Here is an 18,648-nt window from a genome sequence, read left to right on the forward strand (position 1 = left end):
ACTGGTGATAGGACTTGGGGAAAACGTTTTAGTCAGTAGATCAGGCACTTCATTCTTAAATTCTTACAGTCAGCTGAGTGGAATCATAGGGCTTTGGTGGTATGTTGATTGTCAGTGACTTTGGTCTAGTGTTTACCCTTAAGATATCTTGCATACTAGCAGCTTTGCTTTCCTAGTAGCTGCAAGAGGTCCACTGCCAATGTCAGCTTAGTATCCTCTGTAACTAAAACTTTGCAGAAAAGTCTTCTGGCACATTTGATTATCCTTATTCTTCCACACTTCTGGTTGTTCCATGAGCAAGCTTTAGGGGGATCAGGCACTGCAGAGGATCTGAATCCAAGCATCTAACAGAGTGGTAGGAAGAGCTACACACTTACCTTCGCTGGGACACTGATGTAAGCTTATAATAATGTTTTCTGTTGGCAGATTTTCAGCACAGCTTGTTCTACTGAACCGGGCCAGTCTCAGTGATGGCAAGGCTCCCAAGTGCTGCACCGCATACCCTGTGGATCCTTTTCTTTTCATATACAACAAATGAAGGTACGTCTGTCAATGTTTCAAACTGTCATACTGAAGTTTTTATCTGACAGCATTTTTCCATGACTAGTAGGCAACACTACTACCATCAATTAACTGATATAAAATGTGTGAGAAATATCCATATACTGGAATAGCTCTGCTGTAGGGCCTGTAGCTCTGCAGTCAGAGGACTCCTGTCAGTCCGCGTGCTCCCAGGCATGCAGAATTACTAAATAGGAAAATTTAGTTGATGGGATTTGAAGAAATTTCGCAGGCGCTTGCTGTCAGAAGTTACGTGCTCTGACATGCGTCTGTACCGGGGCAGATGACTGACACGTGATGGCCTGGAGTTCTTCGCTGCACTGTTCTCTTGCACTGTCAGGGTATATAGCTGCATTAAGTCTAAATGCTGCTTATCAGATAATGGTTATTTTCTGAAGTTCAACTGACAGGGGCTGAATATGACAAATTTTTTTTCCTTGTATTTTTTATTAGATATGTAAAATCATGTTTTCCAACAATGCATTTTTACTCTCTGGAAAAATAATCTTACTTTTTGTTTTCTATAGTTTTCAAATAGTTCCACAGCAGTCTACAACTTTTTTATTTTCTGTTTTTTAAGAAAAAAACAAACCAAAGTAGTTAAAATAAAAAATGGCCTGTCTCTAAGAAGGTTTATTAGCTACTTTCTTATGTGCTATGAAATAGTGCAATTTGAATTAATGAGAAGAACAGAGGTTTACAAGAGTGCATTGGCTGTGTCGTCTGATCTAGGTAATCCCACTCTCTGTAAATGATCTTTATCAAGGTTTAATTCTACAGATTTTTTTTCCCCTAGTTAGCTAGTTTTAAGTTTCTTCAGCATGGTATTCTAGTTGAGGATTAAAAAAAGAAATCCAGTATTTCAGTTCCCTTTTTTTAACTACATGAACTGAAAACAAACTCTGTAGTGTATGTGGTTTCAAAAGGAAATTCTCAAATACCTGAGGTTTAAAAAAAACACAGTGTAGCAGAGATAGAAGAGGGAGAAGGTCACAGGAAGAGAATACAGAAAACAATTTAGAGTTCTGGAAAGACATGAGGACACTGAAAGTCAAGATACATAGCTTAACACAGCAGGAAGAGCTTAATTTAATTGAAGTATTCTTGTAAGTGTCTTGAAAAATAATGATGTTCATCTTTAAAGGGCTTAAAATGTTAGTACTTCTTTTAAAAATGCGTCTTAAAGTGGAAAGAAAAAGAAACTAACAAAAAATACAAATGGCAACAAATACAAACAGCAGCAACCAGATAAACAGATGATGGCTCTTTTAAAGTAAATGAGCAGTGTGACTGTTACAGTATCGCAGAAGTTTAATCCTTAACTTGCTGCTCTTCTGATGATTCTTGGGTTTTTTGAAGAATCAGGAACCATGCAGAACAAAAGGAAATAAAATGAGGTGCTGCCATCCAGAAAGGATATGAGTTGATAGTTCTTATCTGCAAGATAAATACCTAGCCTTAGTAAGTAAAACAAAACATTTTCTAAATATTTGAACACTAATGAAACCATGAGCTGCAGTCAGTTCTAGGTTTATAACCAGTCAATATACCAGACAATTTAGATTATGATTTTTATAGAATTTTTAAATGATTCCTTGACAGTGCTGTACATGCTCATTTGCTTGGGTGAACCTCACTGAAGTTACTGAGCTTACTCAGGTGATCCAGGACTGCTGGGTAGCCAAGTTTTGTGGGAGGCCTTTTAGAAAAGGAAGCGAAAGTGATGTGGGGATTTTAATGAGGGTGAACGACCATACACTGACAGTACTAAACAATTAAGTGTTTCTTTGATTTGGGTTTTTATTGAAGTACAAGAGGGTCTGGTGGTCAATTGTATGTCGTATCGTGGCCACTAAAAGGCTTCTGACCATCACGTTTATTATATTTGCAGATACTGTACTGTGTCAGGGTATGCTGAAGTTATATCAGAATAAATAGCACAAACGGATTACAGAAAAGTAGAAATGTAAGAAGGACAAAATGAAATTAAGTATTTTTGACAACAAAAGTTTTTACTTGGGAGGAATAGTCTGAAACTTAGGTACCCACTGGAAAGAATAAGCCCATGAAGCGGCAGTGGCTGAAGGACAAGGGCCTTCACAGGATGTGAACTGTTGACAGCTTAATCTTGAATTTGCAATGTAAATGACAAGACTGGAGAGTTAGTAACCTGCTGGGCCATGTAAACAAAATTAGCCCTTGTATAATTGCCACAGGAACCTTCTGGCAGAATCCCTTAGATGACTATCAGAAAAATATCAGGAATAGGATTCTGAAAACCAGTCAAAGCTATTCTGAATTTTTACAGGGAATTGGGATGTAGAGCAGGAGGGAATGATTTCGATCGGTACACCTTGTGCAAGAAAAGGGAGGTGGTGTTAACATTTACAAATAATAGAGAATTCAAACATCAAAGAAGGTGAATAATTGTTTGTGATGATAAAAGTATTAGCTATTTCTGACTGCTACATTTAGAAATGATCACATTCCAGTTCCACGTTTGGCACGCTGTTCGTCCTAATAACAGCATGGCCTCACTGTCACATAGCCCCTCCTGTCCCTTGTTTCACTCATGTGGAGTGCATTGAAATAATGGAAAATGAGGCTGTAAGAGATACTGAAGGCTGTGTGTTCCACTTCCCAGTTCTAACAAAGTTATTTTGACCAGTGCTTTCTATTTTTTTCTTAAATACTGCCAGTGAAAGAGTTTGTAAACAAAACCATTAGGAGTGGAGGGACTTTGGGCTCTTCTGTACCCTCTCTGTGCCTGGAACAATGCAGCCAGATCTCTCCAGGTTTCTGAGCACAATCATAACAATGAAATAGAAGAAAGAACAGGAAATAATGGACAAAATTGAGAAAAGTTGTATACTAGAAGAAAGCCTGTGAGAGGAAGATCTTCTAGGCACTGGGGAACCGCTCTGGGGAGGCAGAGGGCTTGTGTTTGGGAAGCTGAGAACCACTGTTGATAGAGCGCAAGTGCCTGCCTGTAGGCAGTGATCCTGGTCTGACTGTTAATTGTCTGCACTTTGGTTTTTGAACCTTCTGTATGAACACATAGGATGATGCTGGTTTATAATTAAATGTTGCTCTGTTTTAGATAGAAAATCTGATTCTGATAGCTCTATGCTTGGAAGACTGTTGGATGAGTTGTGCCTTTCTATTTCAATATTGCTCCCGAGACCACCTTCCTCTCCAAGACTGTAGATGTCTCTGGAAAGGTGGAGACGTTTGGTGACATGCATCTTTCCATTTATCCAGAACACTAAAAATAACAATTTTTTAGGGGGTTGGTAGTTCTGTTTTAGATGGAAAAATTAACGTTTCTGCTTAGTCCAATCTATTGATTCTCATTGTGTGCTGCTTCTCCCTAGTTATGGCTGCAGGACACGTACAGGAGTTTGCATGTTTCAGTGACTATGACAAAGAGCTGGTTTGTCACTGGAAGGTGCCTGCACAAATTAATTGCTCCAGAGAATTCCTGCTCTCCTACAGGACCTATTTTTCTCCAAAGTAAGTGTTTAGTAAAATGTTACATTACCATTGTTGGAACTTCATGTATCTTTTACCCATTATCAGCTTTGATTCCTTCTCTCTACCATGGGTGTCCAGGACAAAAAGTAATCCAGTTTATTTGCCTTGCCAGGAGGAAAATGGGTTGCTGCAGTTATCAGCACTCTGTTCAGCATGCAGTGTTCTCTCCTGCAGACCTCTCTGCACTCTTAGGACAGAGAAGGGATCAAGTCCTACCCGTAGGAGTGGTAGGGCTCTCATAAATTTACCCAACCTTCCTTCCATGTAAAATTTTACCTCCTTCAGAAGAAATCCCACCTGATTTACCAGTCTGTAGCCTGTGTGAAAGGTGCTGTCCTCGGGAACCCAGGTGATTCTCTCTGGATACGGCCTCACTCCGCGTTCAAGCGCAGACTGTTGTCCCTGTTCTGCAGCAGGACCAGTCATCTCATACAAAGAAAGAGGCATCTGGGCTCTCCCGTTCTTCTCTGTATTATTTCTCCACGCAGACATTCAAATAACCTCACTTTATAGGCTGTAGTAAACCTTTTCCTCTACTAGCAAGCTGTAAGTCCACTCCCTTAGAGGTTGAAATGTGACAAAGGGTGTTAATTTTTCCTTTTGGGATCAATCTTGCCTTTTTGTCAAGTTTTACATTAGTGCAATAAAGATATCCAAGGGGCATTTGGGGGAGCTCAGTTTTGGTTTGAATTTGTTTGGGCTAAGGATTTTTAGGAACTGAGCTTGTCCGATTTGATTAACTCTACACACTGGGAAGCTTGATTTTTGCCTTTTCAAGAAATAGTGTGCCATGCTGTCTAAATATCACATAATTTTCTGCCTGTTTTTCAGAAACGTGTGTGTACCTGAGAATGGAAAAGACAGTTTAAGCTGCACATGTACAATATGTCCAGATTATTTTGTATCAGCCCTCACCTATCTTGTAACTCTAACCTTCAATGGGACTGATACGTGGAATTACAGTGTTACACCAGCCCTGGTTGGTAAGAAACTGTTTACTTTATCACAAGGACGTCTGATTCCAGGCTTTGCAGTCCTAGCTAACTCCTCATTTGTGTCACTGGAACAGTTTTTTCTTATCAGAGGTGAAATGCACCATGCTGGTTTAAATGCAAAATCTCTTTGTCTTAGAAACATGATTCTGGAGTAGATTCTTAAGGAGATAGTATAATAATGGGGCAAGCAGAGAGTGATTCTTCCTCTAGCTGTACTCTGCTCAGCTCCCAGCTAGCAGATGTTTTGGGCCTTAGATGTGTCTTTAGTGCATTTTATTTGTGTCTGTAAAATTCCAGAATAAAGAGAAATGTGCTGTTCCCAATTTCTAGAGAGACACTAGGCTATTCCTACTGAAACTGCTTCCATTCCTGTCTCTGTCATACTCTGATTTTTCACACTCGTTGAATCATGCCCCCAAACAGATTTTTACAGTAATTGCTGTTGGACTGTAACAACCAGTGATGAAAAGTTAATGACTCTGCTCTTTCACAGGACAGAGCATAGGTACAGTTTATGTGTCTCTAAGCACCTGATTTGTCTAGAACAGTGTGCTTGTCCCAATGCTTGTCACCTCAAGCACTCAGAAACCATTCACATACCTTAGGCAGGCTTTCACCTGCACTGACGAGCTGGTTCTTTTCACAATATTTGATTGTTGGTGCTGCTTATCAGCAGGGTAAGCAGGAGCCTGCACCAGTTTCCAAGACGGGTGGCCAGGACAGGCAAGCCGCCGGCCGCCAGAGCTCTGTGCCTACCCCACATCACAACCTGCTGTTGTGAGGGCACGGGCAGGTTGTTCCCATTTTTTCAGGCTGAAAGCTGCATCCAGTGAACTTGCATTTTGTTCAGCCAGCTCGAAGATTCAGTGCTGGTTAATGAATGCCTTGCTGTTGCTCTGTTTTGGCCTCTATATCCTTGTGCTACAGCATAGTGAAAAGGTTAAGTGCATTGACTGTGGTGTGATTTTGGTCTCTAGTGAATGTTTGTGTGTCTGCTTCTCTCCATCAGTGCTTTCCCATTATCATGTTCTCCTTAATTGTATTTTTTTAACATACAGTTAAGCCAAGGGCCCCCAAAAATCTTACCGTTAAGAAAGCTGAAAATGGTAATTTCAACCTAAGCTGGGAGGAGGCATATTCTCCTCCATCCATGCTCTCTGGACAGCCAGTCATCTATGAAGTGAAATACTGGAGCAAGCAGCACGCAACAGAGGTAAGAGACAGTCTCTTCATTTTCTGTCTCTCTGGAGCTTTCGAGTTTAAGAAGTCCTCTGAAGAGTCTTGAAACCATTTAATGAATAATGGTGTAAGGGCCAGCAAGGGCAAGTCCCGCAATGTTCCTGGTCACACATTTGCCACAGGTCACATTGTCCCAGGGTGGTTCCACTGGGCTCTGAAGGATTGAAACTCTCCTGACTGCCACCCCAAAATGGTCTGCTGCTCACAGTGACAGGGCAGAGATTGAAAATACAGTGCTGTGCTGCTGTTCCCTGAATTTCGTTTGCTCCATAGACATCAGGAAGCTGGAGGCTGTTCATGACTCCGTGACACACTTGAGGCATTTCAGACACCCTCCTGAACAATCCAGCACGTTAGGGCTGGGCCCCTTCTGGTAGGGGAGGGACATGCGTGGTGCATGGCACAAATAACCATCCACTCATGGCAACAAAATGCAGTATCACACAGAGCAGATTAAATACACGGTCACTCATTTGTGAAAGGTCACTGAAACACCTAACACTTGTTATTAGATTGCTGTCACTAACCCTTCACCTCAAAGAAATCAAAGTGAACTTTCTCACTTTCTCTTCAGGTTTCTGTAAAAGCAATTAACTACCAGGCAAAAAACTTTGAAATTGCTGCAAGCTCCTTGAGGAGAGGCTATGATTATGTTGCAAGTGTGAGGTGTAACTATACAGACTACCCAGCATACTGGAGTGAATGGAGTGAAGAAGTTGAGTTTCACTATGGTAAGTATTGTAACAAACAGCAGCTTGGTAAAGGGATGGTACAGTTTTGTAAACCCTATCACATATACCCCACTGCTCTCCTCTCAGAGGAGAGTTGCAGAATCATCATCTTCATCCTTTTGAATGTATTGTGGGTACATCTATAAAGGCTTACAAAGAGACTAAACATAAGAAGGCAACTCCTGGGGAAACTGAGGAAGAGGTGACCCAAGGGAAGGTGGGTGGTTTAGCCTTGCAAAAAGGAGGCTGAAAGGGGATGTATGTTCACTATAAATATTTCATCAAGTAGACACCAGGGAAGAAGAGATACTTAAACTGAAGAACAACGTTGACATAAGAGCAAGTTGTGTATAAATGAGCAAGAGATTTAGTCTGCAAGTTAAGTGATACTTTAACTGTCAGAGGCCTGAGGGTTTATAAAAATCTCTGAGGAGTGACGGAGAGGACAAGCATAGCTGTACTACAGTGGAGATGGTAATGCCATTTTAGGGACTGTGTGGCAGGTTTGTCCCCGACAAATGGCCTCCCAGCACACACAGCTCTCCCGGCTCCCAACGCTGCCAGTGACTGACTGCAGTACCTGTGCTGGTCTTTGAGACACGCCAGACACCATCACCACTGCTAGCTGTGTGTGTTCTGGTGTTTGTCTGCTGGAGGCTTTATTTTTACATCCTCTAAAGGAGCATTTTTTTTAAAGTGCAGGAGAAGAGAAGTGAATTTGGTTTTGCCAGTACTTGTATTTATGCGCATACTCGTGTAGCTGTATCTGTTTATTTAACAGATTACCAAGTAACAGCTGAAGACATTCTGCAGATGGCTGTCCCTGTATCCTGCATACTGATCATGGCAGTGTCTGTAATGTGTTACTTCTGTTTTACCAAGTATGTATCACACTGTTTGCAGGTTTTGTGGAGTAGCAGCTTGCACAGCTATCAGCATTGCTGTTGTTTAGCTGGATGCCCGGAAGCACAGGAATCTAATGTTATGCTTTTCCTCAGCACCTTTATCTGGCGCTCTATGAGCAAACGTTTTATAAACACAAATCAGTTGCACTCTGTCATTTTCTGAATATATAACTGAGTATTCTCTATTAATCTTACTCATGGGCTTCTTACAGCATCCGAAACAGGCTGCAGTTACGGGGTTTGTCAGTTTTTGACCCCAGTCTTTGCTGGAGTTCCAGTAATGATGGTTAAATATCTGTATTTCTTTTTAAATTTTTTTTAGTGGTGATGTGAAAGTGGTGTACTATCTGTTTCACATACCATTTCAAACATGATTAGAAGAACATGTGACTGGTTGTGCAGAGCAGTCGCACACCAAACATATAAACATCTTTTCACTAGTTTAATAAAAAGCAGCATTTGGAGATGCACAGATCAAGCACTTCCTGTTGCTGAATGCAGATGGCTAAGAGAGAAAAATAGAAGAGGGAAGTGTACACTGATGAAGCCAAGATGGAGTTAAAGCAAACAATTTTAATTCTTCCTTTGCAGAGTGAAGAAAGAATGGTGGGATCAAATCCCAAATCCAGCAAAGAGCCATTTGGTTGTAAAAAATGTCAAGGTAATTTAAAGACTTTGCAAAAAATACCTTTTCCTGATCACCATATGAAGAATATGTAATAAGTGCTATTGTCTGGCTAGTGCAGGGGATACTAAATACAATTCATGTGTCCTAAATCTGATTTGTATCTTTTTTAGTTTTCAGTTTTGTGCTACATTGATGAAATTAAGTTCCCTTTCCATGACTTAAAGCAGAGTCACATGGAAAACCAAATGTAAGTAAGATAAAGGAAACAAAAAAAACCCAACCCACCTCTGCTTCATAACGTAAAATTGTTTCCTATTTCATAAACATTAACTGTCCTTTCCTTTTGACTTCCAAAAACAGAAGTTGCAAGAACTGTCTGGCTCAAAGTTTATCAAACCAAAACTTCAAGGGAAAAGGTAACATCGGAAATGCTGAGAAATCTTGCAGTTGCCACAGCAAGTCTGGAGAGTGGCTTCCAAAAGGGAGTAGTGCAGATTTAACCCCCGAGACGATTCTGGTTGAAGAGTCTGTAGAAATCTGTGAATGTCTGACAGATGTTGAGGCTGAGAGCCAGGAAGAGACCAGTGACCAGCTGACCACGTTTGAGCCTTGTGAGAGCAGTGTCAGTGCTTTCAGGGAGCACACTGAACACAATGATGCACTAGCGAGGATGTTCATTGATCTTCTGGCAGATGAAAACAGCATGCAAGGCAATGAAGACCCAGACATCATCACAGAAGAGAATAAAACCTTTGAGAAATTTGAATCAGAAAATCCATCACAGCGAAGTCCAAAAGAAAGTGCAGCCCAGAGCCAGCAGCCATGTGATATTTCTCATACAGTCTCCCTTTTCACCAAAGCTTTTCAAGATAACTACAATTGTAGCACAGACAGCAAGAAGTCAGAACAATCAGAAGAATCCTTTGAATCTGGCTATCGGAGCTCGAGCATAAATTCTGCTTCTCTGGATGCAAGAGATCTTCAACATATGGTTCATCAAAGAAGTCTGTTTCCATGCAGTTCTGAAAGCCAGCATGACTTGTGTGTCCTGATCCAGGAATCTCCAAATAAACCATCCTTTGGGACCAAAAAAGACAGAATAAGCAACCCTGCACTCAAGAGCTGTGACACCCTTGTCTCTCCACCCGTGGAGCCCTGTGGCTTGGGATACAAGAGCTGTGACACCCTTGTCTCTCCACCCGTGGAGCCCTGTGACTCGGGATACAAGAGCTTTGATATTCTTGTGTCTGCAAGCAAGGAACCAAGCAGCATTGTGTATAAGAGCTTTGACAGCCTCATGTCTCAGTCTGTGGCTAACAGTAGCCTGACTCAGTGTTTCAAAAACATGTGTTCCTCACCACCTTTGACACAGTTTTCAGAGACAGTAGAACTTAGCTGCAGAGATCAAATTTATCAACCCCCAAGCAATCAGACATGTTATGCCAACTACAGATCTCCCTGCTCTGAGCCTGATTTTCAGAACACCTGTTCAGAACATACTGATTTTCCATCTTTCTCCACACACACAAATGACAGTGCTTCAGCTTTCCTACCAGAGGAAGAAATATATAAGCAAGTAATGTATCAAAATGTTCAAAAGAAGGCCAATAGAAGTTCTTGCCCCATTGGACCTCAACCATCTGGGTATCAGCCTTTTGATAATGCAGTTAAATGTCATGGTATGTACAGTGACAATGACAGTGAGGTTATCTCTAGGTCATTCTATGAACCCTTCATTTGTCATTTGTACAACAACCTGAGAGAAACACCTCCAGATACCATCGTCTGTGAGCCTGACCAGAGGACAGATGACCGCATATGTGTGCTTGTACAGGGTTTTGACTGCAGCCTTGTCCCAGGTTCAGCCTCTAGTGACAATGTCACAGAGACCAGTGATGGCAGCCTTTGGATCATCGACTCTAATGAGCTGTTTAGTGATAGTAAAGATGAAAATACCAGTAGAGATGAACAGCTGTTGCATTTGGTAGAGCTGAACTGTCAAGATTTTAACAGCAGAGAAAGAACTATAAAGGGGACAAAACCTGACAGCTTTAACTGTACTGGTAAAGGAACGCAAGAGAGCATCAGCAACAGACTAAATACTGCCTTTCACTGCCACACGCACAACTACTTGGGGAAACTTGGAAATGCAGGGGAAAATAAAGAGGTGATAAAGCATGTGGTAGGCAGGAGGTGTGGCTCAGCATCTGGCTTACCAGAAGAGTCACTGGACAGCACTGGGCTAAACACAGACAGAAAATCTGCAGAGCCCCTGGAGCTCCTGGTCCCAGACAAGTTGTCACCTCCTCTTTTTGTGGATAACTCCTGTCCTGATTCTCACACCGTTTCCAGGGAGGGTTCTGGACTGGCACCTGCAGTTAAAAAAAGTCCAGTAGAACTATTGAGAGAAAACAACAGGAAGAATGAGAAAAAAATTAAACTTGTACAGGTCCTTGCCCAGGAGGACAACTGCTACATGAAGGTAGCCTAGCCACACTTGCCAAGGCTGAACCAAACCAGTCTTTGGGAATAAACTGTATGGCAAATTGAAATGTTGCTTCTCTTCAAATCTTGGCTGAGGTGAGGGCTGCTGCAGGGGGGTTGTAACGTGGTGCAGGCCCTGGGACCGCAGGGGTTAGCACCGAACGCTTGCAGCTACAACTCGGAGGGGCTGAAGCCAGAGCTAGAGTTTCTCTGGCCATGATTGCTCTCTGAAGGTGAGCGGCAGCTGCATGAAGTCAGGGTTCTTAGTACAGCTCTGGTGGTTGTTGCCCCGGCTCTGTACGTCTTCACACCTGGACATGGGATGTAGGTGCAGGTCGAGGGGAAGCGACTGACTTGCACTGGCAGCATCACACAGCTTCCATAATTTATTTACTGGGGAGGAGGGAGGTCCTGTGTGCCTAGTCCCAGTATGGGGTACTTGTTTCTATACTTGCTCAATCTAGACCTGAAATAAAGATTATTGTCATTTGGGCTTAAGCAATGCTGTTATTGATGGTTAGTTTCTTATTCTGTGGAAGCAGTTATTCCACACTTTTATAGCTGTAAGTGAAATCAGACATTTCTAAGCAGTGTTTTCCCAGAAAGTTTATCCATTTTATGGTCAGACTCCCTGAATTGATGGAGTGTTTTTTTAGCTTCTCATTCTTGTCCAGTCAGAATGGGAATTATGCCTGCAGCTTTAAGGTGGCATATTCTTATTGTTGGATAATTGTTCCAAAAGTTTTACAACTCTGAATTTTTCTAGGGCATTATCATCTATTTTGGTATGGTACATTCCACCCTAGTATGCTGGCAAGTGGCACAAACTAGTGAAGACCTATTAAGTAATTTTATGTGTATTAAAATATGGGTGTATTCTCATCATTTAGAAAACCCTGTTTGAATTGCCATTCATAAGAAAGGAAACACTAATGCCACAGAAAGTGGTTTAATGTGTTTTGTAAGTAAGATTTTTGCACCACAAATCTCTCTTCAAAGTTCAGGTTGGCCAAGTAGTAGAAATGTCTATGCATCAATTTTGCAGCAGTAAAAAAGGGTGTGTAAGCCCTGGAAGGAGACTCGCAGGGAAGTGTCTGTGTTCAGATGTGATAGTTGATGTTGTGTAGGCACTGGTTTGTGGCTCACTTTCACTAGGGTGGTGGTTAGTGAAAGATCTTGCTGTTTGTAGTTAAGGTGCTGATCGGCATGTTTTTATTATTTTACTGAAATTACCAGGTTGAATTTTATTTTCATTCTGGCAAGATTTAATTCTATCAGAAATACTCTTTTGTTGTGTGAGGTCTGTCGCTGCTGTAGTTAACATCAGCACAAATTCTGTGGTGGGGGGTGCGTGAGGCAGATGAAGAGGCTTTCCAGGACCTGTCAGCAAAACCCGCACTGAGGTGGTGGAACAGGAAGAGGCAGAGGCCATGGTTTGCCTCATGAGTAACACGACTTACTTCCCTAAGTGCAGGCAGAGTCAAGTTTAGGCAAAATCCCACAGCTAGTTATTGCAGCTCCCCAGAGCAGGTTCTGTGGCAGCACAGGGCTGTTAAGGGAGGTGCGGGGACACCATCCGTGCTTTCTTACCCTTGTGCTCCTTGTGCCACCCTCCGGGAAGGCTTCACTTGCCTGGAGCAGCCAGGAGAGGTCTGCTCAGGCCAGGACTGGGAAGCCGTTTGCTGCAGCACTTCTCTGCAGAGCCCCAGCTTCATTCTGCCTTTCCCTGGCTTTTTTTCTTCTACAGAGCTGTGCCCTCCTGTCTGCTCATTTCTGCTGAATGTCTTTCTGTGCAGGGGTGTTCTTCGCCTTCTCTCCCTCAGTGTTTCTCTGGTGGCGTCAAACTAACTCTTCGAGAAGGGGGAGCCCTACTCCTGCGCCTTTGCCTAACCCGAACTGGCGGCAAAGCCCGGGGCTGGCTGGGCGGGCAGCTGGCCCGGCCCGAGGGGCAGGGGCCCGGTGAGCGGGGCCTCAGCTCCCGAGGCAGCTCGGCCGCCCCGGAGAGGAGCTCCGCTCCCGCAGGCTGCGGCCTGTGGAGCTAGCGCAGGGCTCGTGCCGGCACGGAATTACTGGTGGCCGTCAGGGCATTTTCGGTGTTTCTCAGGTGGTTTACAGGGCTGCAGTGCGAGTGGAGGCCTGTGCGAAGTTGTGGCTTAGTTACAGTGCTGTTTGCTACACACTGACAACTCCTCCACCTCCACGTTTCTCACCAGGTATTAGCAGCCTGCCTCACGCGAGGGCATCGGCTTCTCAAGAAAAGCGGGTGTGTTCCCAGTTCGGGAAAAGCTAGTTCGGACTGACTGCCTTTCCTTTGCAGAGAGTGCCACAGCCTTGCCCTTTTGTCTTTCTCTTCTTTCTGAACGGTGTTAGGTCCTTAGAAACAGGCACCTGTACAGAAAAGCTGTTGGCAAATCCAATCACAAGATTGTTGCCGCCTGTGAAAAACTAACAATGACCCCAAGGCGAGGGTGTGACTAGGCTGGAGCAGGGACTTGAGGATGTGGGATCAAGTTCTAAGGGCAAGTTAATTTAGGGTGAAGAAGTCAGCTTTTTAAATAATTTGTCTCTGGGTCTTGCTTTGGGTCACTGCATTGTTCAGGCAGGGTGCAAGGATGTCCAAGTGCTTATCTATCGTGAGATACAAACTTTACCTAAGAAAACAAATTATTTTAGGTGTTGCATTCTAGCAGTGACATGGCCAAAGGAGCAAAGGGTGAGAGAACCAAATGAGGTGGTTGTAACTTCCAAAACCCTGCTCCCTAATGTTTACTTCTGACTGTGGAGTTATGTGACAAAACTCCTTAGTGAATAGATACGGAGAGGACAGTTTGCCTTCTCCTAGCCTTGTCTTTTCTGTAGAAAACTCCTTAGGGAGCATGATTTGTGCAGTTTGTATTCTAGCTCTGACAGACAAGCTTCCAAAGGGTGTAATTTTGCTTACAGTTGCTTTCACAAAAAATAGGTGCTTTTGACAAATTTGACAAAGTGCCCAGGCATGTGCATGTGTGTGGGCACACATTGACTGTTTCCCCTCTCTGCAGATTGCCCAGTGCAAGTTCTGCCCCAGGCTCCCACATGGTGCTGTATCATGATCACTCAGTACCCAGAATTTTAATTTTTTTCACCATGCTGCTATGACTGAGGCAGCCACGTCATGCTGCCAGCTTTTCATCAGATGTTGCAGCCACGACACGCAGCCCTCGGGGCCCCTCTGACTGAACTGTGGTGATGAGGTTGAAAACTGAGCAGCAGCTCAGCCTGAACTTGCTGACAGCCAGAGCGCTGAGACCAAATGAGCTGGTCTGTTTTTCAGCTGCAGGACTATCGTCTCTCAAAGCAGATTTCTCCAAATCAAAGGAAAAAAACAGCCAAGTGAGGAAGAGGGCACTCTCAAGGTACCTCACTAACACACGTAGCCGTGCCTCGGTGTCTTTTCCCAGAGCACCTGGTAACAGCCGCCTGCATCACCACTGGTTTGCTAAGTACTGGCTATTCTCATTCCTCTGACAAGCTGAGAAAGCAACGCTGAGAGGAACTTTACTGCTGTACTCTGGCTGAAGGTGCTTTGCTCTGTCCCATGTGCTGTGCTGCTTCCATCCTGTCTCATCTGTGGCTTTCTGCAACATGGAAATTTCCACACAGTCACCTTCTACCCCTCCAGGAAGACAAAAGAGAATTAAAACTGACTCCATCTCTAGGTGAGGAGTGGGGAACTGTCTGCTGTGGAACATTTAGCGACATGTGGGGAGGAGCAACTGTTTTCTTCTTCTTTTGCTCTTAGCCAGAATACTTCCTATAAAACTCTGACCATCTGTGCAGGAGACCTGAAGTTCTGTATTGTGAATGCAGAGGGGCAGTTGTAACAGCCAGAGCTGGCAGAGTCCCAGCCTATCTTGGATAGAGGGGTGAGTGCGCTAGGCCTGCGGCAGCCTGGGGAGCCTGGCAGGCGCCCGAAGGAGCTCCTGCTGCAGCTCAGTGATGGATCAGCCTAGCCAGGGTCCTCTCTGTGTTCTGCCCTGTAAGAGCAGGGTGTTTGCAGCAGCATGGTGTTTGTCCTCTGCTTGAAGCTTACTGAGTTGGTGACTAACACACCACCGGGACTTTCCTACTTGCTGCTGTTTCCCCAGCTCTTAGACATGGGGGAATTTGCCATAAACTGAAGAGTTTGAGGTTGGCTGCTTCTCCACAGCTCAGCCACTGCTGGTTTCACTTTCGGTGAGCCACCCACACAGAAACAAGGATTAAAACAGGGTGAGAAAGCGCTGGGCTGCCTTCTGGGGGTAGATTTTCCATACCTGGCTCAGGGTTGTAACCAGTCCCTGGTTCTTGAGTTGCTGTGAGAACCAGGTCCGCACTGGCCATGGCTGTTCCTGAAGTTAGCACTCTCGTCCCCTGGTGAGGAGGCAGCGGAGGCCTCGAGGAGCCAGCTCTGCCAGCTCCTGCTGTGGTGTTCGCTAACCAGTCTGCCAGGCCCTGGGTTTGAAGGTTACACAGGGCAGGCAGGAGGAGGAACACATGTTCTCCTCCTCAACACCAGGGACGCAGTAGAAGCATCACCTGCCTCATTTCCTCCACAGGGGCAGGTATTAAGACCCATAGTTTAGTATGTGCCATCTGTTCACTCTGAGCTGGGCCCAGCCCCTGCAAAGACACTGTTGTACAGAAGCATCGGGGATTCTTCCCACTTCTAGTCAGGCCACCTCTGCTGTTCTTATGACTCAAAAACCTTCAGCTGTGGTCCCTAGTGTGAAGGACCAACACATTCAACTGCTGTCTGTGTTGTCTCTGTTTTGCTTGTTATCTGTTGTTGTTTTAGCTTCTTGCAGCTCCTAGCACATCACTTTCCACCTTTTGCACGGGCACGGTGTCAGGGTGTGGAGTGTGGAAGCAAGCTCTGCGGAGCTGGGCACAGAACAGCACCCAGGGGACCCCAGCAGCTTCCTCGTTCGAGCAGGAGCCTCACACCACAACCAAAGCCACGGTGGATCATGGAATCCCCCCAGCCTCTACATTTTGTAGGAACAACCTTCAGAGTCCTCCTCTTCTTGCTGAGCACTGTAAACATTTACCAGTGCTGATTTGGATGCAGATACACTGATGTGACAATTTCATCGCGCTTGTCCCTGTACTTTTGTGGAGCCAATAATGCCATGTTTTGGCCTTCTTAGCCTCAGACAAAACAAGTTTCTGCCTTCTGATGCTTTATAGTGAGCTCCTACCAGCATCAGAGCAAAGCCACAGCTTCACAAAACTTGGACTGCCCCGAAAAAGTCTCACAAAGCCTTTTGTCTTCTCCATGCAGAAATGTATTTTGAATTTTTTGAAGTATTAGTTTCTTTGGAGCAATCTGTTTCCATGAAAATCCTGTTTATCTCCAATGTTGATAATATGCCCCAGTGAAAAGCATCTTGCAATACATATAACTCTGCCTGTTTGACCATCCTGTACCCCCTCCTGCCTTTTCTCCTAAAGACATGGTGCATCCCCCCAGTGACATGAGAGGCTCCCAACCACGTTAGGGCTACAGGGTTTGGGATGGAGCCCGTGCTGTGCTGCGTGCTCATCTTGCTGCATGCCACGTGGAGGCAGCAGGCGATGCGAGCCATTGGCGCTTTCTTCAAAAGTCAGAGGTTGAAAATCACCTTGGTGTTTTCACCCTGTCAGAGGTGCCAGCAGCTATGCAAGGCTGTTCCCAGCCCCAGGTGTGGATGCCCTGCTGTAAACGCTCCTGGCCAGGCAGCACTGGTGGGATGTGCTGATTTTTGGCAGCTGTGGTAAAACAGAGATCCAAGAGGCTCAGGTGAGGTTCTTGCCATAAATAGCTGTTTGCCAGCAGCAGAGTTCTGGTCTTGGTGCATCCCTGTGAGCAGAGGCCTGGGGACAAGCTGATGGATGTTGGCTCTAAATGGCTCCGTTTCTGCCAACCCGCATGGGAGGAGCGGGGAGTTCTGCTAACGCTGCCGACTTGGGTGAGTGCTGTGGGGACATGTGGTGACCGGCTGACCACGTGCAGAGCTGGAGCTCTTTGGAAGCACAGAAGGTGTGACCTGGGACCAGCCTGGCTGTGAGAGGGGAGGGTGGAGCGGGCGGGACACCTCAGCTGAACAGCCAAGGAAAGGCTGATGCTTAGCTGGTGAAGCTGCAGGAACACAACGGCAGGGCAGGGCTCTGACACGCACCCGGAGGGGAGTAGTGCTGGTGGCTGTCCAAAGGGTGCCAGGCTCCCGGAGGAGGGTGGTGTGGCGGCTGCCCTGGGGAGAGCGTGCATTCCTGTGGCTGAGGGCCTGCGGTGCCGTGAGGCTGCTGGCGAGATGCTCTGGGCATGTTTTGCATGGTGCAGATGAGGGTGGTGGGTTTGAGCCTGAGCAGAGCTGTGGGTTTCTGTTCCAGATGGTTAGGGTGAGTTCACAAGCACAGTCATTCCTGTTTCTGTTTACCAGCATGCGTCTGGTGATTTCCTAAGAGAAGATACAAGCCTCTGTGTGATCCCCTCCGTGTGAGCAAGACGTGCATAGTGATTGCTCTGGGAAGGTAAGCCTTTTTCCTCTGGCAGAGACAGGGATGTGCTCATGCTACAGCTTTCATGCCAAATGGGTTCAGACTTGATTTGTATTGGGGAAAATAAGAGGCTGAGGCCGATGTTGGTGTCTACAAAGATGCAACTGCCAAAGTCGAAAGGCAGGCAGGAGGGTGCTGGGGTCTCTGTGGGTGGCACTCAGCATTCCCCAGGGCAAAAGCGACGCACTCTTTCCTCATCCTGTGTCGCTCGCAGGCCGCTAGCTGAGGGGCTTTGTTGTTTTTCAACCTGCTGCTTTGCTGACTAACACCTCTGCTTTCTGCCTGGCTCATTCATACTTTACCCAATTTCCTGAGCTTTGAGGCGGTTTCTTCTATTGCTTTCCCTTCCGGTAGAACACTTACTCATGTCTCAGCTGTTCTTCTGCCATTTTTTTACTCATTACTTATCGTAATGTATGCTTATCTTCCTCCTAAATGTCACCAGTCAGTAAAGGTAGCTTTGACGCTAGAGTTACACCAGGTCTGTATCTTTGATGCTGAGGATATAGTTTTAATTCTGTTGTGACAGAAAGAAAATACAGAGGTAGAACAGTTTGTGTGGGTTTTCTTCCTCACATCATGAACTTGATAACTGCAAGTGTCACTAATTCTCCCTTCTAGAGAAAGGAATTGCCGTCTCTGTTATTTCCTCTATGCATATTTATTCTTGCTCATAAATACATATGGATGTTTCCCTTCTTCCAGCCATGGCAAAATGCTTTGGGGTCATCAATAACTTTAGCAGAATCCACCAAGCCTTCCCTGGTGTGCCCTGCATGCTTGCCTCTTGATGAATATTGCCACTGCAGGTTGGGCTGAGATTACAGCTGCATGAAAGTAGTTGCCTCTCCTATTGAATCTACAGCAGTCCATGGCAACTGGCCTCCTTCAGGTGTCCAAGAGCTTTACCTTGGGGGCTGGATGCAGCTGCTCTGAAGTGCCACAGGACCTCAGGTGCAGAGGGGCCTGTGCCCACACAGCACAGAGAGCTCTTGGAGACAGTTGCTGCACAC

General features: G+C 45.0%; 2 protein-coding genes across 4 annotated transcripts in view; both read left to right on the forward strand.

The window, feature by feature from the left end:
• Positions 1 to 13,004, forward strand: IL4R (interleukin 4 receptor). Its single transcript, XM_026859393.1, has 9 exons — positions 1 to 540; positions 3,936 to 4,074; positions 4,927 to 5,078; positions 6,149 to 6,303; positions 6,904 to 7,060; positions 7,842 to 7,941; positions 8,557 to 8,626; positions 8,764 to 8,840; positions 8,954 to 13,004. Exons 1-9 carry the CDS (start codon positions 471 to 473, stop codon positions 11,082 to 11,084), a joined length of 3,051 nt encoding a protein of 1,016 aa, XP_026715194.1. The 5' UTR covers positions 1 to 470; the 3' UTR covers positions 11,085 to 13,004.
• The window catches only part of IL21R (interleukin 21 receptor), a 26,503-nt gene continuing 18,971 nt past the window's right edge, over positions 11,117 to 18,648 (forward strand). The window contains exons 1-2 of one of the 3 annotated variants that reach the window (XM_026859396.1): positions 14,593 to 17,117; positions 17,518 to 17,608. The gene's annotated coding sequence lies outside the window, so the exon portion shown is untranslated. The other 2 variants (XM_026859398.1, XM_026859397.1) reach the window with 2 other exon arrangements.

Source organism: Athene cunicularia, assembly GCF_003259725.1.
Source record: "Athene cunicularia isolate RWA chromosome 14 unlocalized genomic scaffold, athCun1 chr14_part2, whole genome shotgun sequence".
Lineage (NCBI taxonomy): Eukaryota > Metazoa > Chordata > Aves > Strigiformes > Strigidae > Athene > Athene cunicularia.